The sequence below is a fragment of the Trichomycterus rosablanca genome, chromosome 23, assembly GCF_030014385.1.
Source record: "Trichomycterus rosablanca isolate fTriRos1 chromosome 23, fTriRos1.hap1, whole genome shotgun sequence".
NCBI classification, from domain to species: Eukaryota; Metazoa; Chordata; class Actinopteri; order Siluriformes; family Trichomycteridae; genus Trichomycterus; species Trichomycterus rosablanca.
In genome coordinates, this window is record NC_086010.1 from 15,985,034 (window position 1) to 16,009,748 (window position 24,715).

General features: G+C 42.2%; 1 protein-coding gene across 3 annotated transcripts; it reads left to right on the forward strand.

Annotated features, from left to right (window-relative positions):
* The first annotated feature begins 5,504 nt into the window (after positions 1-5,504).
* On the forward strand, positions 5,505-20,726 carry tnk2a (tyrosine kinase, non-receptor, 2a). Of its 3 annotated transcripts, XM_062985364.1 has the most exons (15): positions 5,505-5,740; positions 7,341-7,411; positions 7,840-8,073; positions 8,177-8,329; positions 10,514-10,791; positions 10,884-11,010; positions 11,106-11,252; positions 11,667-11,761; positions 12,368-12,562; positions 14,109-14,200; positions 14,395-14,439; positions 15,923-17,187; positions 17,276-17,371; positions 19,640-19,767; positions 20,264-20,726. In XM_062985364.1, the coding sequence occupies exons 1-15, from the start codon at positions 5,578-5,580 to the stop codon at positions 20,316-20,318; spliced, it is 3,144 nt and encodes a 1,047-aa protein (XP_062841434.1). In that variant the 5' UTR covers positions 5,505-5,577; the 3' UTR covers positions 20,319-20,726. The 3 variants fall into 3 exon arrangements, with proteins under 3 accessions (XP_062841434.1, XP_062841435.1, XP_062841436.1); XM_062985365.1 differs by lacking the exon at positions 20,264-20,726 and having other exon boundaries at positions 7,855-8,073; positions 19,640-19,771; XM_062985366.1 differs by lacking the exons at positions 14,395-14,439; positions 20,264-20,726 and having other exon boundaries at positions 7,855-8,073; positions 15,923-17,232; positions 19,640-19,771.
* Positions 20,727-24,715: the final 3,989 nt, after the last annotated feature.

The following is a 24,715-nucleotide window of genomic DNA, read 5'->3' on the forward strand; positions in this document are numbered from 1 at the left end:
TTGGCACTCACTTACATTGGTAGATGTAAGGAAACCCCCATGGAAAAGAGGAGAACATTGTAAAAACTGCACAAACACTGACTGCCCTGCTGTCATTAAGAGTATGATTCATTCGAGCTTGCGAATCGATTCATTCGATTCATGAATCGGTTGAGAAGTCATCGTTTCTAACGCGGTTGTTTGCGCCTCTATTCATGAATTATATTTAGACATTTACTGTCTGCAGATTGTTAAGCTCTGATTAGAAATTTAAACGCGTTTTATTTATTTAAACCGTTTTAAAGGGCACCGAGAACACTGTGTCTTTAACAGAGGAGCTGATGATGGCAGACTGAATGAGCTCAGCCGTGTTATGGCAGCAGCTAATCCGGACCGTAATGATCTGATCTGCTGGAATAAACGTGGTTTAATGGGGATTCTGTTTTAATTTTGGGCGATTTTATGTGTTTAAGATGAAATAATGAACTGGACGTTTACTGGGATGCACTGGGAGGAGTGAATTCAATACAGGTAAATCAGCTATTATCTCTCAAACATACATCACATCAGATTCGATTCACTAAACTGTTAATAACGGCCTAAATATCGACGATTACCGGTATACCGAATATCAGATCACAGAGTAATGCATTAAAAGACAGTCTTGTTTACCCTGGTTGTATGGTACACCTGTAAAGAACATGCATTATGTTGCAGTTTTGGGATTCCAGTCATTTTCTGTGGCTGAATAATTCGAATAATACCAATTAAGCCCTATCTGATGACTTGGGCCAGTGAATGGCATGGAACAGTGGTCTGTTCCCAAGGTCCAAAAGAAAAACCCAAACTGGCACTTTATGCCGAGATGGAATTCGGGATCAAGATTCAGATCCTAGAAATCTAGGGACCAACAGAACCACTTGAAGATATGCTTGAAGATGGGTTATCCATTTAAACAGGGCCTGTGAATGACATGGAACAGTGGTCTGTTCCCAAGGTCCAAAAGAAAAACCCAAACTGGCACCTTATGCTGAGAGGGAATTCGGGATCAAGATTCAGATCCTAGAAATCTAGGAACCAACAGAACAACTTGAAGATATGCTTGAAGATGGGTTATCTATTTAAACAGGGCCTGTGAATGACATGGAACAGTGGTCTGTTCCCAAGGTCCAAAAGAAAAACCCAAACTGGCACCTTATGCTGAGAGGGAATTCGGGATCAAGATTCAGATCCTAGAAATCTAGGGACCAACAGAACCACTTGAAGATATGCTTGAAGATGGGTTATCTATTTAAACAGGGCCTGTGAATGACATGGAACAGTGGTCTGTTCCCAAGGTCCAAAAGAAAAACCCAAACTGGCACTTTATGCCGAGATGGAATTCGGGATCAAGATTCAGATCCTAGAAATCTAGGAACCAACAGAACGATCAATCCTGTTAGCTGTGATTTGAAATCTGCTGGAAGATGGGTTACACTGGACACAGCCAAGCAAGCTTTACGGCTTCATATACGTTTACATTTTCGGCATTTGGCAGACGCTTTTATACAAAGCGACTTACAATTATGACCCAACACAATTTTGAGCAATTGAGGGTTAAGGGTCTTGCTCAGGGGCCCAACAGTGGCAACTTGGTGGTGGTGGGGCTTGAACCGGCAACCTTTTGATTACTAGTCCAGTACCTTAACCACTGAGCTATCACTGCCCTGCTTCCAATTAATCCATGCCAAATAAATCACCAGTTATTAATAAATGTAAGCCAACTTTTACCTTAATTGGACATAAGGTTTGTACCCTAATTCATGGTCTTTTTTATGAATTGCACATTGCCAGAAGTATATGGACACCCGTCACGTTTACATCACAAGCCCTGTTATAGACTGACCAAGAATAAATTCTATAATGACATTATGACCTCCTAATTCATCTTAAATGATACTAATCGACCTAACTGACCTATCTGTATCCATTTAAACAGGGCCAGTGAATGGCATGGAACAGTGGTCTGTTCCCAAGGTCCAAATGAAAAACTTGAACTAGCACCATACGCTGAGAGGGAATCCGAGATCAAGATTCAGATCCTGGGAATCCTGTTTGCCATGAATTTAAATCTGCTGGAACATGGAGGACAAAATTAAGGCTGTATCAATCTGTCCCGTGTGGAAAAATACCCCAGACAGGACACCAATTCATTGCAGGGCCTGAGACATAGCCTGTATGGAAATGCTCAACCGGTCGATAGCAGGGTATTCGCTGGGTATTCGAACCCTTGATCCCAGTTGTAGTGGGCTAGCGTAATTTACCGCTGCGCCGGTAAAGTCCCCCTAGTTTCTATTGTCCACCAAACCCAGGGAGACCAAAACCCAGGACCTACTTGCTCTGAGGGCGACAGTGCTACCCAAGATTCAGATCCTTGGAATCCTGTTTGTCGTGATTTTAAATCTGCTGGAACATGGTAGACACTGGACACAGCCAAGCAAGCTTTACAGCTTCCAATTCGTCCATGTTTCTGCAGTTCTGCAGAAGGTACACAAGTCTCATGTGATCAACCTTGGCCAGAGGTTCCAGTTATAAATCACCAGTTATTAATAAATGAAAATCAACTTTTTACCTTAATTGCACATAAGCTTCGTACCCTGATTCATAGGGTGTTCAGAAGTATATGGACACCCATCACATTTACACCACAAGTCCTGTTATAGACTGGTAACTACCCTGACCAGGATAAAGCGGTCTCCAAACCAATCCAAACATCTCAAAAACATCTCAAATGGGACTGGATTGTAAACAACATATTTTTGATTAACATATTATTTAAAAGTGAATGTTTTATTCTGTTTTTAAAGAATTCTAAGAGCTCAGAGTCTTCGAGTCACGCACTGCAGAATAAACACTGTGCTGGAATCGACTATATTTAGTCGTCCGTATTTAGAATGCTCTAAATAATCTCACTGCAGAGGTGCAGTGGAAGGGCATCAGTCCCTCCCCAGCTTGCTTTACCAGTATTTCCAGTGGAACCTGGCTGGGTTACTTGGGTGGTCAATGTTAGGGGGTCAACAAGAGCCATTTTTGTCAATGGCTGACACTGGTTATGATGATTTGATTGACCGCTTTGCCCAGTTTCTTTCCGATTGGTCAAATCATGAACATTGACGTCATCTGAGATAAGCAAGGTCTACAGATCTTTGATGTTTCTCTGGATTCGTTGTAACTTTCATGGGTGGCACATTGGCTGGGTGGGTAGCTCTGTCACCTTACAGCAAGTACGTCCTGGGTTTGGTTCCCCTGGGTTTGGTGGCAGTTGATTGGCGCTGCGGTAAATTACGCTAGCCCACTGCAGCTGGGATCCAGGGTGCAAATCCCTAGAGGTGCTATTGACCGCTAGGGCATCTATATACCAGACCTCCCAAGTCTCCCGGAAGTTCCGGGAGTCTCCCGCATATACATAGCGGCTCCCTGATGCCCGCAAGTCAGATCAAATCTCCCGGAATCTAGAACGAGCGGCCAAGAGAGCGCGCACACACACACACACACACACAAACGCGCACGCAGGCGACACAGACTTTTTTCCCCCGATCGCGTATTAAATCCGTTATCTGATATACAATGTAGCGCACTGTGTAGGGAACATAAATCAATTGTCTAATATACTGTCTAGTGCACTAAGTAGGGAACATAAATCCGTTATCTGATATACAATTTAGTGCACTATGTAGGGAACGTAATGAATTATGTAATACACTAACTAGTGCACTATGTAAGGAACACAAATCATCATCTAGTTATACTTTCTAGTGCACTATGTAGTGAACATGAATGCGTTATCTAATACACTATCTAGTGCACTATGTAGGGAACATTAATCCGTTATCTGATATACAATTTAGTGCACTATGTAGGGAACATAATTAATTATGTAATACACTATCTAGTGCACTATGTAAGGAACACAAATCATCATCTAGTTATACTTTCTAGTGCACTATGTAGTGAACATGAATGCGTTATCTAATACACTATCTAGTGCACTATGTAGGGAACATTAATCCGTGATCTGATATACAATCTAGTACACTGTGTAGGGAACATAAACCAATTGTCTAATTCACTATGTAGTGCACTACGTAGGGAACATAAATTCATATCTAAAATACTATCTAGTGCACTACGTAGGGAACATAAATCCGTTATCTGATATACAATTTAGTGCACTATGTAGGGAACCTAAATCCGTTAACTAACTAAGCATTATGTAAGAAACATAAGTCTATTATCTAGTACACTATCTAGTGCACTAAGTAAGGAACATAAATTATTTTCTAATATACAATCTAGTGCAATATGTAGGGAACATAAATCTTAGTAGCTCAGTTAGCAGCTCCTAAAAGTTCTGTTATCACCCACATCCTTTGGTGTGTGCGAGAGGTTTTTTTTTTTTTTGGGCTTGGGGGTCGGGGTCCAGGGGTACCTCCCTGAAATGAGTTTTTGCAACTTGGGATGTCTGATACACAGACATGATTGGCTATGTCTCAAGCCCTGCAATGAATTGGCGTCTGGGGTCCTTTCCACACACGGGACAGATTGATGCCGCCCTAATTTTGTCCTCCTTTCTTGCTCCCTTCCTTTCGGTCAGGTTGGATGCTGAATAATTCATTAGCCCTAAGAGCAGTGTGCTGGGTGTGTATTTGTGTCGCTGCAATGTTCTAGAACATCATTAAGTTCACATTATTTTTGCTTCATTATTAGTGTTAACGATGCCTAATTTGGGTTACATTCGCACCGACTGCGGTGGAGGTGTATCGGGTTCGACCTCGAGCTTCGTATCCAGTCGTGACTCAGCCAAACCGAGCGAGATCCTCACATCAGTGTGTGCTGAGCAGGCAGTCAGTCAGGCAGTCGTGGAGGAAGAGGAACGAAGATACGAATGCACAGAACAGCTATGGATTTATGGATGCCGATTTAAAAAAAGATACACGTTGCTATGGCATTAGCGACGCCCTCGAGGCTGTGTGATCGATCGTCAATGTAGAACAGCCGAAATGAGCTATGCTGAATCCCCACAGTAAACTGTTTGTCTGACAGCTTACTGTGAAATCAGGGCATGCCCTGAGGGAGCCAGATTTGGAGCCTACACTTCATTTTTCAGTGCATTGGCACTGACGCCAGCGAGTCTTGAACTGCCATGTGTACGATGAAGGCATAGTGATCGCATACTACTTTACTACAGCTGGGAAGGACGTGGAAGACGCAGGTTTGTTCTCGTGTTTAAATATTAGAAACCCGACACGCACTACCGGCTGGCTGGGCGCCTATACGAACAACGATTGGGAAGGTGGCGGAGTGGATTCCTCATAACTGCTCCAATTACCACCTCTGCTGGCTGATCGATGGCACCTGCACAGAGACAAGGGATAATGTGATCAGAGTGTGTCTCTCTGTGTGCAAAGCTGATCCGCATATGAACTCGCCTTGTAAAGGTGCCGAGACCCAACTGGAGCATGTTATTCTGCTGAATGCCCAGGAAATGTCCTTCATTGTATTATATCAACCACTAAATAGTTTACATAACATCATTCTGTGTGTACCTGTAGATCAGTAATGCAGTCCGACGAGGGGACGGAGTGGCTCCTGGAGCTGCTGACCGACGTGCAGCTTCAGCAGTACTTCCTGCGTATCCGGGACGAGCTCAACGTCACGCGCCTGTCTCACTTTGAGTACGTGAAGAGTGAGGACCTGGAAAAAATCGGCATGGGGCGACCAGGTGGGTGCAATGCAGACCGCTTTACTTACTGCCTACTCGCCAGCTGCCCTGTGATCAACACGTGTTAAATAAAAGTGGTAAAGATCAGATCATGACAGACGTGATTCACACTGAAGGACTCACAGTGATTCACAGCCTTGGTGATCACCATGTGAGCAAAAATGTATATATTAAACTATATTTATATTATAATATGTATAGGTAGTATATATTTTTGATTAATATGATTTTATATATATACTTTAAATATTTACTTTGAATAAAGTGAGTTCTCTCTGAGTCATTAACAAAAGTCATACTAATCACTAATGAATGTTTGCAAATATTATAATATTATACATTTATTTTATATATGTACAAATATAAAGAAACTGGCTCTCACTGTGGTTCAGTGAAGTCCTAGAGCTGTTCAGCTTACACTTGTTTTTAGACAAAAAAAAAAAAAAAAAAAAAAAAAAAAAAAAAAAAAAAATATATATATATATATATATATATATATATATATATATATAAACATATATAAACATATATAGATTGTAGATTTTTTATGATGATCGACAAGGCTGTGAATATTCTTCAATATATATATAATATGTAATATAAATAATATATTATTTATTTTTTACACATTTACAAATATAAAGAAACTGGCTCTCACTGTGGTTCAGTGAAGTCCTAGAGCTTCAGAGCTTTAACTTGTTTTACACTTAAGCCTAGTGCGACCTGTAGTCTAGTCCAGTGGTCCCCAATCACCGGGCCGCAGACCGGTACCAGTCCGTGGGCTATATTTTTTATTTATTACCGGGCTGCACAGAAAGAATGAATAATAAGAATCACTAGAAAAGCAGTTTTCACTGCTTCTATTTTGGGTGTTTGGGTGTGGGAGCAGCGTCTCGTTGCAGCGAAAACAGCACATTTTACATCGTTTGTGAGCAATATTATTAAATCCTCCCTTCCCCGCCGGTCCGTGAAATTACATCTTATATGAAACCGGTCTGTGGTGCAAAAAAGGTTGGGAAACGCTGGTCTAGTCAGCTTTATAGCCTTGGAGAAATGGTCTGTCCGGGGAGGGGAGGGGTATATTTTCCTACAGTGCAGTCCCACATACCTGGCTAAATTTCACAGTATTTATTATTATTAGCTGTAGTTGCAATATATAACTTCATATTCAGATGGTGCAAAATTGGCCCACAGTGCTAAGATGAGCACAGTTAGTAACGAAATACCTAAAAAACCCACATGTTTGGAAATTACACCTGATAATCTGGCAACTCGGTGAATCTACCTAGACAAGTAGGAGTGACGAGTCGAATTAATAGCACTAATGAGAATAATGTTTAAAATCGGAGAAACTGGAACTGTGTGTATGATGTAAATACTGTATGAGGTCACATGACATGTAAGAATGTATGTGTAATAAACTGTCTTACTTAAGATGATTGGGTGGCGCAAATTACGCTAGCCTACTAACACTTAGATTCAGGGTTCATATCCCCAGTGGGAGAGGGGGGTTGAATGGCCGAGGCTCTGCAATTGATTGGAGTCCTGTCCAGGTCAGCATAACATTTCCTAAATGAAAGACGTTTTGTCTTCTTTAAAGGCCAGAGGCGGCTGTGGGAGGCGGTAAAGAGAAGAAGAGCGATGTGTAAACGCAAATCGTGGATGAGCAAGGTACGCTGGGTTTTCAGTTTGCTTTTATTGCCAACACTGTGCATTACAATCTAAATCTTACAATAATTGGCAACCCTGGTAAAGACGAGTAAAAAGGGTTATAAGAAATGTATCAAATCTTTTTCCTGTCTAATCAGGTGTCCAAATACTTTTGACCATATAATATGCTATGCTCACGGAGGAACAACTGAATCTGCTGCTGTTGCTATCAAGAACTAATAAAACCACATGTCACATGATTATTGGCACCCCTGAATTTATACTACAGATTCAAGTATCGGAAACGAGTGTGAAATCACCCCCCCGTGCCCCATAAATTGACCCTCTTTTAAAGTTCCTCAGATCTTTTCTCTTGTCGATAACCAATCTCGATTAGCGATAGATCCTGTGGATGAAACAGAGGCAGGTAGAATCACTCTCATCTGCAGTCTCTGTGCTCACAGGTGTTCACAGGTAAGAGACCCGATTCAGAGTCCCAGACCGGCACCGCGTCACGGGGCTCGTCACCCTCCGCTGCCCAGGGCGAGTACGCTGGCGACGCCCAGCCGGCAGCTCTCACGTGCCTCATCAGCGAGAGAGACCTGACTCTGTGTGAGAAGTTAGGAGACGGTTCGTTTGGCGTGGTGAAGCGAGGGGAATGGCAGGCCCCCTCTGGAAGAGTGGTGAGACGTCATTTTTACCCTTGCTATGTAACATACACAACTGCACATGCCTGAGGGAGGGAGGTCAGACAGAGTTTGCAACGATCTGATCTTGTTGTTGCAGTTGAATGTCGCTGTGAAGTGCCTGAAGGCAGATTTGCTGGAGCAGTCAGACGGTCTTGATGACTTCATACGGGAAGTAAATGCAATGCACTCTCTTAACCACCAAAACCTGATCCGGCTGTACGGAGTGATCCTGACCCACCCCATGAAGATGGTAAGAGTCGAAGTCCCAATTTAAAGAACCAAAAAAATAAATAAATAATAATAAATAAATAAAAATAATAATATATATATATATATATATATAAAAACAATAAAAAAATATTATATGTATATAATGTATATATTAATATATTATATATTTAATATACTTTTATATATTAATATTATATATTGTAATATATTATATATATATAAATAAATATAAAATAAATTAATAAATTAAATATTTATGATATTAAATAAATAAATATGTATATACTGTAACTATATTTATACAGTATATATATATATATATATATATATATAAATTTATTTATAATTATATATATTTTTATAATAAATAAATGAATATTAAAGAATAAATGAATAAAATATTTATAATAATAAATAAATATGTATGCATATACTGTAACTATTTATATATATTAATTCATTAATAATTATATATTTTAGATAATATAAATTATAAAAATTCAAATGTACGTATTTTAATAATTATTTAAAAAAAATTATATTAACTAAAATATATAATTTTTTTTATTTTTTTTTTATTAATTATGTATAATTAAAGACATTTATATATAAAATATATTTGTGTAAAACTGGGAACAAGTAGTGACCGAAAAAAATTTAAGCTAATCATAAAGTTGGGGTCATCTAGCATCATATATAATATATAAATATAAAAAAATAAATAAATAAATTAATTATTTATAATATTAAATACATATGTATGTATATACTGTAACTACTGTATATTTATATATAATTATTAATTCATTAATATTTATATGTTTTTAAATAATAAAATAATAAAATTAATGAATTTTAATAATTAGTTTAAAATTACAACATTAACTAAAATATATAATTTCTATTTTTTGTTATAAATTATGTACAAATAAAGACATTTATATATAAAATGTATTTGGGTAAAACAGGGAATTGCCAAGTAGTGAAAAAATTAAGCCAATCATCAAGTTGGGACATATAGGGTCATCTAGAGCAGGGGTTCTCAACTGGTCTCAGCCCGGGACCCACATTTTCTCATGGTCATTAAGTCGCGACCCACTTTTATAGAATACAAATCAAACAAATTTATTTTTAAAAAATAGCCTTCAAAAACACATTTAAACATACATATGCATGCAAAGTGAATTTAAGAGCAATTTTTTAAAGAAACTGAGGAGGACCATGCCAACTGCATGTATAAAAGTTACTACAATAAATTTAAATATCAAAACTGCATAAAATAAATAAGGCTACAAAACAAGATGCTTTCACCTAACCTGTCTTTTGTGGAAGTCAGTGAGACAGTTGGGCATGTACTTTACTTCTGATCAGAGTTTCAAAGTCTGGGGTGACAGTAGACAGAGTTACTCTCAGATCATGCTCAGTGTTCAACCTGTTTCTCTGCTTTGACTTGAGCTGGACCAAGGTAGAAAAGCCACTTTCACAAAGATAGGTAAGACGCCCGGAGTGCATGTTCTTGTTTGGAGCAAGATGCTGTCAGACACTTCTGTGATACCTTCAGCTCATGAAGTCGTCTTTGAAAAAACTCCACCGGCTTGTCTTTACATGCGGGATGTTTCGTTTGTAAATGTCGCATTAGTTTGGATGGTTTCATGCTCTCATGTGCCAGCATGAGAGCATTACAAATAACACACTGGGGTTTCTGTCCGTGTTTGTCCTCAATGAACGAAAATCCACATTTCAAATACTCCGGGTTATATTTGCGTTTCGCCATCTTGCCTCCGAACATCATCACAAATTTAAAGAGAAGGGTAACCGGCAAACGAATGGTGGTTACCATGGCAACGAGAATGCTGTGCGCGTCTGATGCGTGCCTCTCTCTGTCTCTTTTTTTTCCAGATAAAAGACGAGTACAAAATCAGATGAGCATTAATTTTTTTTTTTTTTTTTTTAATGTATTTATTTTTTACAAGCTGTCCGCAACCCGCCCAGAACGTGTCCGCGACCCACTTTTGGGTCGCGACCCACCAGTTGAGAATCGCTGATCTAGAGTCTTTATATTTAATTATAATTAACATTATATTCAACTTTATCTTGGTCAGGGTCATGACAGGAAGAATTGGACACAAGGCAAGAATACCCTGGATAGGGCACTAACCATTCTCAACCCTTTTGCTATTTTCTGCATATGTGTGCTGCTCAGGTGACCGAGCTGGCTCCTCTCGGCTCCTTGGTGGACCGGTTGAGGAAGCGACAGGGCCACATCTTAATCTCGGTGCTTTGCCGATACACAGTGCAGATCTCGTGTGGCATGGCCTATCTGGAATCACGTCGCTTCATCCACCGCGACCTGGCCGCCCGTAACATCCTACTCGCCTCCAACGACCTAGTCAAGATCGGCGACTTCGGGCTCATGCGGGCGCTGCCCAAAAACGACGACCATTACGTCATGCAGGAGCAGCACAAAGTTCCCTTTGCCTGGTGAGAGCTGTAGGACAGGTGTCTGTGTTTTATTTTATTCTGTTCTAACGTTTTTAGTCTTTTATTTTTTTACCTGTTCTGTTCTTTATCAGGTGTGCTCCAGAAAGCCTGAAGACCAGGACCTTCTCGCACGCCAGCGATACTTGGATGTTTGGCGTGACGTTGTGGGAGATGTTCACTCATGGCCAGGAGCCGTGGCTCGGCCTCAACGGCAGCCAGGTGGGCGTTCATCAGCCAGAGACTTAAGATTACTCTGAACTTGGGTTAAGTTTGTTTTTAAAAGCTGCTGGCTGAGAGTTAAAAGTATCTTTCAGATCCTCCACAAGATCGATAAGGAGAGCGAGAGGTTAATAAAACCAGAAGACTGTCCTCAGGATATTTATAACGTCATGCTGCAGAGCTGGTCTCCAAAACCTGAAGACAGGCCGACGTTTGTAGCCCTAAGAGACTTTCTTGTTGAGGTAAACAGGTCTATGGAACGTTTGTTCTAATGTTTGTTTGTTTTCTGCCAATCTGGCAACTAGAATTATTCTGCACTACTTGTAGATACGTGTGAAGTCTATGAGCGCTTCTTTACACCAACCAGCGGGTGACTCTCACAGAAAGTTGCAAAAGTTTGGCTATTAGGGCTGGCCATCCGTATCCATGAGTGGTGAAGGATTCATACAGAGCATAGTGTGACTCTCTGTATGCTGTAAAGCTCTCTGTGAGAATCCACCACTCGCTGGTGAAAAGAAGCGACACCTTGCACACATGTTGAATGGAGCAGGTGCCAGTCTGCAGCCCGTTTAAGCCAGCATGGTCTGATTTTTTTATTTTGTCTGTCTGCTGACAATTGGCATGTGAATTAAGTGGAAAATAATACGTCTCCCTAGACGATGCCAACAGATATGAGGGCGCTGCAGGATTTTGATGAGCCAGACAAGCTGAAGATTCATGCCAATGACGTCATCACTATCATCGAAGGCAGGTCAGTGTGATTTCGCAGAGGATTGGGGTGAAGATATCTTGTAGGACAATCTAATCTGCTTTTTTAATAAGTTGTGTATTCATTTATTGATTAAGGCCGCTCGGACGGCTATGTGACTCCCTGCAAGTGGAGTGGCTCCAAGCTGCCATTCTGTGGTTAACCCCACCTAGGTTGTGTGGGTGGCCCGGTCTCTTGGCACTCATCTGCAAGCATTGATGCCAGGTCTGGTCCCGGGGAAACGTCCCAGTAACCCAGATCTGAAAAGTTTACACCTATATTAAGAGGAGCCAGTTGAAGTGACCTGGGCATCTCATAAGTTTCTCATAGGGTTGATTCCCACTGGAGGTGTTCTAGGTTCATCCAGAAACCACAAGTCAGACCCGGGGCCAACTGGAAGTTTTATATCTCACAGTTGGCTGTGGAGTGTCTGAGGATCTCACATGAAGGCATGCAAGAAGAGTCCAAACTTACTTGCTGCCACCAGGCTGACCTTCACCAGGAGAACCGGATAGAGCACGATATTACGTTCTATTGCTATAAATCAAAAGATATTGAACCTTTCAGACTAAAAATAGTACAAATTGCTTTGCTTTGCTTCGCTTTCAGGGCTGAGAACTACTGGTGGCGAGGTCAGAACAGACAGACTCTGAAGGTAGGTCAGTTCCCCAGGAACGTGGTGACCTCTGTCGCTGGCCTGTCCGCCCAAGACATCAGCAGACCTCTTAAACACAGTTTCATCCACACGGGGCACGGGGACACGGACCCTCAGCGCAGTTGGGGTGCCCCAGATAAAATCGACGAGTAAGCCGGATGATTTAATATTTTCTGTTTTGTGATATTTGTGGGGTTTATTCACTGAGGTTTTGGGGCAGCTTTTTCCTTTTTTTTGTCAAAGTAGGTGTACTCATTTAGATATTATTTATTACAAATATTTTTCACCACTGAAGGGCAGCAAAGCATTACATTTGGTTGGTATTATGAATTAAATTTGGGTCGTCATTTTTTCCATTATGTTTTAGGTAGGCCTAATTAGAATTATACTAAAATTTTAGCTAATTTTATTTTCAACTGTCGGACGTAATAGTTTTTGGTATTTCTAAATTAATTTTGGATTCTACAAAAATGTGTCTACTAAAATTAAGCTTAAATTTGAAGCTGTGCTTTATTTATTATTATTATTATCATTATTATTATTATTATTGTATTTGCTGAGGTAAATTTGCTGAGGTAAATTATGCTAGCCTACTAGCCTTGAGCTAAACTGTTCGAATGCTATCGGCTAGTTAGCTGATCCCAATACTGAGATTCGAACCTGGATCTCTGCAGTAGTGGGAACGCGTCATAGACTTCTGTGTTACTCGAGCGCCACCGTGTGTTTGTATATAATATGATATTAAATAATAATAGTAATAATATAGAATTAGATACACTATATTGCCAAAAGTATTCACTCACACATCCAAATCATTAAATTCAGGTGTTCCAATCGCGTCCATGGCCACAGGTGTATAAAACCGAGCACCTAGGCGTGCAGACTGCTTCTACAAGCATTAGTGAAAGAATGGGTCGCTCTCGGGAGCTCAGTGAATTCCAGCGTGGTACCGTGGTAGGATGCCACCTGTGCAACAAGTTCAGTCGTGACATTTCCTCGCTACTAAATGTTCCACAGTCGACCGTCAGTGGTGTTATAACAAAACTCTTAATGCTTCAGCGTACCAAGAGATTTTGGACAATTTCATGCTCCCAACTTGGTGGGAACAGTTTGGGGATGGTCCCGTCCTGTTCCAACATGACTGCGCACCAGTGCACAAAGCAAGGTCCATAAAGACGTGGATGAGCAAGTTTGGTGTGGAGGAACTTGACTGGCCTGCACTCAACTCGATAGAACACCTTTGGGATGAATTAGACTCGGAGACTGTGAGCCAGGCCTTCTCGTCCAACATCAGTGTCTGACCTCACACATGCGCATCTAGAAGAATAGAATGGTCAAAAATTCCCATAAACACACTCCTAAACCTTGTGCAAAGCCTTCCCAGAAGAGTTGAAGCTGTTATAGCTGTAAAGGGTGGGCCGACATCATATTAAACCCTATGGATTAAGAATGGGACGTCACTCAAGTTCATGTGTGTGAAGGCAGACGAGCGAATACTTTTGGAAATATAGTGTATATACATAGTTGTAACGTATGTAGTTTAGGGTTTATGAAGCCAGTGTGCTAAAAAATAGCTTTAAGCTATTGAACTTGGTTGACAACTTCTCACTAGCTTATTTAAATCAAATCGAATTGATGTAAAAAAACATCAATTATAATACGGAGATATGTATGTTTTTACTTTCCCGAATGCAGTATCTACCTGGGCAACCCCATGGACCCCCCTGATGTACTTGGGATGGATCCAAATGCTGACAGACCTACCAAATTACCCAACCGAGCCAAAAGTGAGTAACAAAAAGTTCAGACTTTTCCGCTATGCTTAATGATCACATATAAAATCTCATTAATCATGTAATATGCATCTGTTTTGCTTTGGTAATGAATTGCTCATCTGCAGTTCTAACACTGATGCTTCCTAATCGATTTCATTTGCAATGCATGGTCTGGATTGTCTTTTTTCCTCACTGCGATGCCTCAGAGCAACCTCCTCCTCGGCCTCCTCAGCCCGCCGTTCTTCTGAAGAGTAAGAACTGCGTCTGTTCTTTTCCCTGATGCTGTTTCACAGTCTGTGTGTGTCCGTTCAGGTTTGTTTTAGGAATAAGCATGAGAGGTTATGCACTAAATGGACAAAAGTACAAAAAGTGGACATCCTATTCTAAAGCCACCAGCGTTTATATTGAATTTTGTAGTTTTAATATCATCTACTCTTCTGGGAAGCCTTTCTGTAAGACTTTGGACTGTTACTGCGGAAATTTGTAGCAATTAAGTCAATCAGGTCAGGCACTAATGTTGGAAGAGAAGGCTTGCTTGCGATCCACGTTTAATTAAATCCAAGCCAGGCTTGTGTAGACAGCTGGATCTTCTTGCACACAACTAGTCCATGTCCATTTTATTACATTTACATGTACAGCATTTAACAGACGCTTTTGGGTGGGTAGCGCTGTCGCCTCACAGCAAGAAGGTCCTGGGTTCGATCCCCAGTCGGAGTGGTCGGGGTCCTTTCTGTGCGGAGTTTGCATGTTCTCCCCGTGTCTGCGTGGGTTTCCTCCGGGAGCTCCGGTTTCCTCCCACAGTCCAAAAACATGCAGTCAGGTTAATTGGAGACACTGAATTGCCCTATAGGTGAATGGGTGTGTATATGTGTGTGTATGTGTGTATGTGCCTTGCACCCATTGAAAAGCTGGGATAGGCTCCAGCACCCCCACTGCGACCCTAATTGGATTAGCGGTTAAGAAAGTGAGTGAGTTTTATCCATAGCAACTTACAGTACTGTGACAGAGTAAAGTCTAAGCAATTGAGGGTTGAGGGTTGAGGGCCTTGTTTAAGGGCCCAACAGCAGCAACCTGACAGTGATGGGGCTTGAACCAGTGACCTGATTACTTGTCTAGTACCTTAACCACTAGGCTACAATGTCCATGTTTTTGTCCAATGTCCTGTTATACACCTATTAGCAATGGATGTGACAGAAGCAATTAAATTTAATCAATAGGAGCGGTGTTCACATACTTTTGACCACATAATGTACTTGTTATGGAACCATCTAGATCGTCATTACAAACTCCACAAATAGATTTTTAGGCTTTTCTTTAAGATGTGTCAGGCATATAGTGTACTAAATAGGTTCCACACCCTTATGGTACATCATATTCTAAAAACCTATGTAGTAAATAGAATGTAATTTGGGACACAGCCTGATTTAAAAATGTCAAGTGTTCCATAGATCAAGGAACACAAACGAATGTAAAGCTATAACAGTAGACGAATTAACAAAGGAATTCCAAGTACCCTTCATGCAAAGCAACTGCATAGTGTAGAGCAACTGCTACAATGAACTTGGTCTGTGGCAGCGATATGTTTTTTATTTGATGCTTGATGCTTTTTAGCCGCTTAATCTTGCTACTAAAGTTAAAAAGTTAGTCAGATTGTTTACTTTTAATATTGAGTAATTCATTATTGATTCTAAGTGTTTGAATAGTCCACCCATTAGTTTGTTTACACATTCCCAGAGCCATTCTACGACTCGGTCATCGACAACGACGACGACGACAATGATTTGATAGTCGCCGGGGTGAAGAGGTTCTCTCTAAAAGCGCCGTCCTACCTGAGTCTGCGCCTACGCCCGTGGGAAAGCTCAGAGTCGGCCGACCCTCTCAGCGAGGTCTCGCTGATCGATTTCGGAGACGACAGCTTTAGCTCGACGTCACCTTCACCCATCGCTGATACTCCAGCCTCCAACACCGCTCCGTCTGGAGCCTCCATCCTGGACTCTGGCCCTCCACCGAGCCCCTATCGTGGCCTTCCTAATCCTCTCCACCCCACCCCTGTGGTGGATTGGGACTCCCATCCTTTGCCCTGTCTTCCTGCTTACGATGAGGTGGCTTTAGAGAGCGAGGGACAGGAGGACATGGAAGTCCGCTCCATAAACGCAAAACCAGACGAAGATCAAGCTGGTCAGACTTACGATACAGTAGAAGGAGACCCGAACCCCAGCGAAAGCAAGCGCAAAGTGGAGGATAACCTGTTCCTGCCGTCCAAACTCGCAGAGGACAATCGCTCCTGCTCCCAGTCTGCAGACATATTCAAAGAGCTGCAGAGGGAGGCCATGGCTAAGCTGCAAGTGCCAGCAGTAGCGCGATCGGTGCCCGCGTCGCCCATCATCCCGCACCGTAAAATCGTCTTGCCCTCCTTCGAGGACAAACCCCGGATCCCACCCAGGATTCCCGTCCCACCTACGCGACCCTCCAAGCGGACCCGCGCCCGGCTTTCCATCTCACTGGGGGACGATGAAGATAGACTCCAGCCTCCGCAGATCCCACCTAGGGACCATGCCATATCCCAGCCCGGCTCACGATCCACCAGTCCTATGATTTCCACCCAGCAGAGACCAATTCTTTGCTGCGTAGGTTCGTTGGGCTCCTGTCTGTCACCTTCTTTGTACTCCCACGCGTCCTCTACAGCTACGTCAAAACCCAACGTCAGCCCAAACAGGGTCAGTAGTAACGTACTGAGCAGCCCTGCGGCAAATGTGAGCCCTTGCATCCAGCCCACCCTATCAGAGGGTAGTAAACCCAACAGTAGGCACTACTACCTGTCATCGTATCCCGATAGATATGGACGGTTCACGAAGGACTCTGAAGGAAATGAAGAACGGAGGACCAACATGGCAACTGTCAGGCCCATGGTGCAAATCAGCACGCCTAATTTCTCTAATCCCAGCAGCAACGCTCACACCCCAGCATCACAGCCCAGCACCTATAGCAGTGTCAAGCAGGTACGTTCTGAGATTTCGGGAACAGCAACGTTGGCTATTTTGAAGGTCCTATAAGAGACAGGATGATGTGGTCTGCATGTGACTGTAGGTGCAGGAGGCCGTACATGGAGTGACTGTAGAGGAGTGTCAGACAGCCCTCCAGAATCACAGCTGGAACGTCCAGATGGCTATCCAGTACCTTAAGGTTAGAGAGCTTTTAGTCATTGTACTGACCATATCCAAATACTTGTTTGGACCTCCTGCCACTTGAAGGCATTTACATTTGAGGCATTTAGGAGATGCTTTTACCCAAAGTGACTTTAACTAAATAATTTCAAGCGATTGAGGGTTAAGCGCCTTGCTCAGGGGTCCAACAAGCCTCAACAACTTGACGATAATGGGGCTTGAACCCAAAGCGACTTACACTGAATACATCTCAAGCGATTGAGGGTTAAGGGCCTTGCTCAGGGGTCCAACAAGCCTCAACAACTTGACGATAATGGGGCTTGAACCCAAAGCGACTTACACTGAATACATCTCAAGCGATTGAGGGTTAAGCGCCTTGCTCAGGGGTCCAACAGCCCCAACAACTTGGCGATAATGGGGCTTGAACCCAAAGCGACTTACACTGAATACATTTCAAGCGATTGAGGGTTAAGCGCCTTGCTCTGTGGTCCAACAAGCCTCAACAACTTGACGATAATGGGGCTTGAACTCAAAGCGACTTACACTGAATACATTTCAAGCAATTGAGGGTTAAGCGCCTTGCTCAGGGGTCCAACAGGCCCAACAACTTGACGATAATGAGGCTTGAACCCCAAGCGACTTACACTAAATACATTTCAAGCGATTGAGGGTTAAGCGCCTTGCTCAGGGGTCCAACAAGTTTCAACAACTTGACGATAATGGGGCTTGAACTCAAAGCGACTTACACTGAATACATTTCAAGCGATTGAGGGTGAAGGGCCTTGCTCAGGGGTCCAACAGCCCCAACAACTTGGCGATAATGGGGCTTGAACCCAAATCGACTTACACTGGTTAAGCGCCTTGCTCAGGGGTCCAACAGCCCCAACAACCTGGCGATAATGGGGCTTGAACCCAAAGCGACGTACACTGAATACATTTCAAGCGATTGAGGGTTAAGCGCCTTGCTCAGGGGTCCAACAGGTCCAACAACTTGGCGATAATGGGGCTTGAACCCAAATCGACTTACACTGGTTAAGCGCCGTGCTCAGGGGTCCAACAGCCCCAACAACCTGGCGATAATTGGGCTTGAACCCAAAGCGACGTACACTGAATACATCTCAAGCGATTGAGGGTTAAGCGCCTTGCTCAGGGGTCCAACAGCCCCAACAACTTGACGATGGTAGGGCTTGAACCAGGGGCCTTATGATTACTAGTCCGGTACTCTGACCACTGAGCTACCACTGCCCTACTGCACTGACCTACTAACTTGAACATCTTTTTGTAAATCAAGAGACTGGACCAGGAGTGTCCAGGCTTTGGTGGTACTTGCATACGACCTGATATTTATTCAAAATATCTATTCGATCTAGAGACGTTCTCCGAGACTGTCAGCTTTGAATTCATTTATAATTTCAGTGCAGATTATACGACGCACAAGCCTCAAAAACCAGACCAAACCGATATTTAATGAAAATAGCTTCTGGTGAGAAAATCATTTAATTGAAACCGTATCGCCTCTACAATTATTTCACCCAGAAATGAAAAGTTCGTGATTGGTCTGTAATTACTGAGCACTTAGGGCGTAGAGGTTTCTTCAGACAATGACTGTCAATAGCAGTTCCAGAGGTTCCAGCTCTTACACAGACGACTGTTGATGCTGTCGGCTTGTTTTGATTTGAGAGTAACGATGTAAAATGATTGTTTTTAAATGACCGCCTTGTGTGAAAGTGAAAATCCGTTAATTGCTTCACTCTTGTCAATAATGAGTGGCTCAACAGTCTAATCGTCTGGTGAAAGTTCGGCTATTCATGGCCGGAAGTCACAAGCATGACTGGCCCTGCTGCCTGCTGATTTCCATTCCTAGTCTGTCACGTGTCCAACAATGTCCAGTTTTGCTATGACGTTGCATAAGTGGCCACTACAAAAGATGCAGCAAATTTTTGGTTGGTGGACTTTTCTCAGTCTCCTGTGTCTGATCCACTTATACCAGCACAACACACCACCACCATGTCATTGTCACTGCAGGGCTAGGAATGATCCACCACCCAAATAATACCTGCCCTGTACTGGTCATGTGGGTGTCCTAACCATTGAAGAACATGTATGTAGAGAAACAGATGGACTACAGTCAGTAATTGCTTCTGTATGGTAAGTGGAGCTGATAAAATGGACAGTGAGTGTAGAAACAAGGAGGTGGTTTTAATGTTATGGCTGATCAGTGTATATAACTATTAAGCAGCGCATTGTGAACCCTTCACACTGACGTTTGCCCGTATCGCCCGGACAGGTGGAGCAGCTGTTCCGTCTCGGCTTGAAGACCCGACCCGAGTGTGTGGAGGTGCTGCGGAGCTGCTGCTGGAACCTCGAGCAGGCTAGCACACAAATGCTGGACTCGTATGGGGCCTCGCTACAAAGGTAAAATGACATTAGCGAGCGACGGTGTAGCATGTGGTCATACGTGTAGAAACCCATAACATTATATTTTATAAGGGCATCCAGCTAATTGTATCATGTGACTCATATGATGATGATGATGATATAGGTATGTGTTCCTAATAAACTGGCAACTGAGTGTATACCCACTACATGCCCAAAAGTATGTGGACACCTCTCCATATTGCTATTACTAAAGAATAAGGTCACTCTTTGTCACTGTTTCAGCATTACTGTGCCCCTGTGCAGAGTTTGGCATGAATTGGAACTTTGATTGTGAGCCGGTGTCTGAACTCTGAATATGTTTGCATTTGGGATTTCATCCCTCAATTGCTCAGACTGTACACTGTCGTAGTACTCTAAGTGTACATGACTCAGCACATACTCAAGTGTCCACATACTTTTGGCCTCATAGTTTCGTTTTGGAAACCTGATGAAACCATTTCCAGTGCCATTTGTTTATTCTGCTTTGTCCCAGGCGGAACTGTGGCGCGGCTGGTAGAGTGGGCGCTGCACAGCACGATGGTTTCTGAGGATCCCTGCCTCCGGTCACTGTCTGTGAGGGGTCAGAATGGGGTCAGTTCTGGGAACTGGGTGCTTGAGACTGCTTCATTTCAATGTGTGAGTGAGTGTGTGTGTGTGTGTTCCTGCTTTGCTCCCAGTGTACTCAGATGGTGCTGGAACAAACAACCCTGACCAGGATGAAGTGGATTATTAATGGCTTATTTATGGATTATTAATGGTTTATTAATGGTTTATTAATGGATTATTAATGGTTTATTAAAATCATCAGGAAGATTAAATGCAGCTTTGTTTCTACTTTAAATCAAAGCTGGCTGAACCTGGACCCAAGTCTGGTCCTGCATTGCTTGTTTTAAAGTAATCAAGGGAACAAAATGTGAAATTGTTTATTGACCCAAACTGGATTTATTTATGCATATTTGTGGTTCTTATTTCATGTTCTTTATGTTGTAAAATTAAATTATTAAGCATTAAGCTTATGTCTGATAATGCACAAGTGCTTCTATTTGCATTCATATTTAAGCTTTGTTTTGATTTCTAAAAGTTCTGCAAAAGTATGTGGACACCTGTCGGATGTATCAGCCAGACCCATTTTCCCAGTTCTATAAAGAATCAATTATAGAAAAAATACCTTTGTGGAAACGTCTCACCAAGGTCCTTTCCGGTTCCATCATGGCTGTGTATGTGTGCACCAACTAAGATAAAGACATAACTGGAATCACATGCTCAATGCCCTGACCCAAACCCCTTGAGATCCATTGAGTTTCCTTTGGGAACCTCTTGAGATCCACTGAGATTCCCTTGGGAACCTCTTGAGATCCACTGAGACTCCCTAGGGAACCTCTTGAGATCCAATTAGGTTGCCCTGGGAATCTCTTGAGATCCATCAAGGTTCCCTTTGGAACTTCTTGAGATCCATTGAGATTGCCTTGGGAAGCTCTTGAGATCCATCAAGGTTCCCTTAGGAACCTTTTGAGATCCATTGAGATTCCCTTGGGAACCTCTTGAGATCCATTGAGATTCCCTTCAGAACCTCATGAGATTTAATGAGATTCCCTTGGGAACCTCTTGAGATCCATTTAGAGTCCATTGGGAACCTCTTGAGATCCATCAAGTTTGCCTTGGGAACTTCTTGTGATTCATTGAGATTCCCTTCAGAACCTCATGAGATTTATTGAGATTCCCTTGGGAACCTCTTGAGATCCATTGAGATTCCCGTGGGAACCTCTTGAGATCCAATGAGATTCCCTCGGGAACTTCTTGAGATTCCCTTGGGAACTTCTTGAGATTCCCTTGGGAACTTCTTGAGATCCATTGAGATTCCCTTCAGAACCTCTTGAGATCCATTGAGATTGCCTTGGGAACCTCTTGAGATCCACTGAGATTTTCTTGGGAAGCTCTTGAGATCCATTTAGAGTCCATTGGGAACCTCTTGAGATCCATTGAGATTCCCTTCAGAACCTCACGAGATTTATTGAGATTCCCTTCAGAACCTCTTGAGATCCATTGGGATCAATTGGAATATCGATTTCAATCCAGGGCTTCGATGCCTGACCTCACAAATTCTCTTTTGACTTATTGGGTGCAAATTCCCAGAAGTCTGGAGGCTGGGTAACTCCATATTAGATCTATGGTTCGGAAATGGAATGTCCATTAAGCTTAGGGTTATCATACGACCATACGTAGACTTTTGATGTTTGTAATATGTTCATGATGTATAAAATGAAATCAAGATGTTTAAACATGATTTAAGCTTGATATACCTGTAACCTGGAACATTTTTACTGCTTTAATTTGAATGTTTATTGTGATTTATTGACAGTACAGGATTTAACGTTGGTGACTCGGGTACCTTGCTAATACAATTTGGATAAATAGGAACGTTAAGTCCGCTCTTGTTTAGTACGGCCTCTTGTTTCTTTAATCATTACTGTACATTCTGTAAATGGATCAGGTCTGCATGCTAATGCATGCTTCGCTAAGCTAACATATATTTTTGTATTATCCTGTGATTGTTGCAGCTGCAGTTAAAGGTCGCAATCTGCTCGTTAAGTGGTCGCCTAAATGCTGCTATCAGTGTACTAGCTTGTATTTCGTTATATTGGATGTATAGCTCAATAATGTAACCATATTTTTATATTAAATACGGTAAAAAGAGTCAAATATTCAACCGCTTTTTTTTTTCTTTTTTTTTTTAATATGAGTGTATAAACACCACCCAGAGATTCAAGCATTCAAAGTGTGTAGCAACCTTGCTAAGGGGATCGTTTCATTGCACCAAAAAGGGTATGAGAAGATTTCCTAGACCTTGAAGCATTGGTAGTTTGACCAGAAAGTTTCAACTTATTGCGTAGGACCAAACCAGCCTAGATGTTGGACGAGGCCCAGAATTGTGTCCACTGGTCTGGTCAATGTCATCAGGACAAGTGCAAACGATGTACCAATGTGTCAATGACAACCCTAAAAGTTAACAAAATAACTAAGTTCTTGACCAAAGAAAGTGGATCATTGTTGACATGCAACTGGCAACCTTGACTGGCAACGTGATGCCTTCTGTGGTGAAATAGAACTTTGCTTCATTTAATTGGACTTTACAGCAAGACAATGATCCCAAGTCATGGGAAATCTTGGGGTGGATTTAAAGAAAAGCACTTGCACCTGAAATCCATCAAACCTCAACGAACTGGAAGCTTTTGCGCCCGAAGAACGGTCCAAGATCTAATCAGAGAGGTGTCAGACGCTTGTTAGCGCCTACCGAAACAGCTTATTAGAGGTTATCAAGGCACCGAGTACTGAGACCGGGCTACAACCCAAACACACACATTCACCATAAAGTATGACAGAATTTGTAAAATACATCCCCTAGTTTTCCTCTCGCTCGTCATTGAGGACGCGTCGACCACCTTCATTTGTCCACATTAGTCCACGGACCCCTGGTGTCCAGTGATTAATAGTGAGACTGGAATGCTGTTCTTTTTATAGAAAGAGGATAATCGCGTCTTTGGCACTCACGCTGGCAACCTGTGTACAACAGCGTGTGTGTTTTATTGCTGTGCCACTGGAAATCATCTTTTATAAACGTGTAGTAGACAGTTAGTGCTTCAATAAAAAAATAACAACCTTTGTAGTCCACAAGAATCACAACATAATGACTTGAGATCTGAAGTTTGGTGTTCTTATTTTTTTATGAGATATTTTTTAGCTTTAGAGCAGCTTAATGATGCAGCAGAAGTACATGTGGACCTGGTTTGGATCTTCTCGCCTGGTTTCTGTGGTTTATATACAGTATATACAGTATATACCACGTAATTGCGTGGTCGTCGTGTAAATGGAACAAACTCACAGAAACTCAGTAGAATTCGCTGGACTGGACTAAGAGTTCCCAATATACATACATGAAGGATTTTCAAAAAATGTCCGCACTTTTATATTTTGGTTATAAGCGGTGAGGATGGGAGGAGGAGGAATCAGTCGTGTCTGAGAGACGCTTATAGTCTGAATATAGCGCCATCTGATTTCCTCGTATATTTTGGTCCATCGTCTAACTGAAAGGTTCAACCATGACCAAATTCATTTTTTGATCTCCTGGTACTTCATGAAGTCGCTGATGCCATGTATCCCAACTATTTTCCAGGATCTTTGCAGGAAGAGCAGCCCCAAATGTTACAAATCCTTCACCGTCTTTAACAGTGGGGTGCATTTTGTCCACGCATTGAGGTAAGTAATATAGACACTGCGACATCATTGGTCCAGTTTTTAAAGCTTTTATTAATAAAAGGTTTCCAATGCTTCGTTTTCAAAGATCTGGCATTAGACGGTTCTCTGTCTTGTCTAGCCACGGGCTGGCACGCCTCAGGAGAAAAGACCCACAGTTTGTTGGTGTAAGTACCCAGCAGAGTGAAGTCGTGCGTTCACTGACAGTGTGAAATTTAAAGCCTTTAGGAAATACCGGCCGTGCTAAAGGTGAGTGTTAAATCCCAGTGTCATTCACTAAAAGCTCGGAGAGATTCCACTGAGACTACTGAAAGCTCTGCTGGAGTTAGTACTGTGTCAGAGCAAACTGACCCCAACCAGTCAATTTATTAGGAACACCAGTGACCAGTCATTTGGCTGCAAATGGGACAAGAGCTTCAGTCATTCTGGTAACTGGGGTGAGAAGAAAATCTTATGAAGCTTAAGGGTTGGGGACCATGTTGGGTTCCTTCTTAATACAGAAAGTCTCCAGATCCTCCAGGCTCCTAGAGGTGGATTCTCAGTTTTTAGTGGGAGGTTGATTCCTCCTGGTTCTTGGATCTCCTGGTACTTCATGGAGCCCCCGATGCCGTTTATTCTAACAATTTTCCCAGGACCATTGGAGGAAAAGCAGCCCCAAATGTTGGAGGACAAATGTTGGGTTCCACTTCTGTCA

Coding starts and splice junctions, on each gene's coding strand:
- tnk2a (XM_062985364.1), top strand. CDS start 5,578: ATGCAGTCCGACGAGGGGACGGAGTGGCTCCTGGAGCTGCTGACCGAC. Junction 8,074..8,176: donor AGGCCCCCTCTGGAAGAGTG/GTGAGACGTCAT, acceptor TTGTTGTTGCAG/TTGAATGTCGCTGTGAAGTG. Junction 17,372..19,639: donor TGGCTATCCAGTACCTTAAG/GTTAGAGAGCTT, acceptor TCGCCCGGACAG/GTGGAGCAGCTGTTCCGTCT.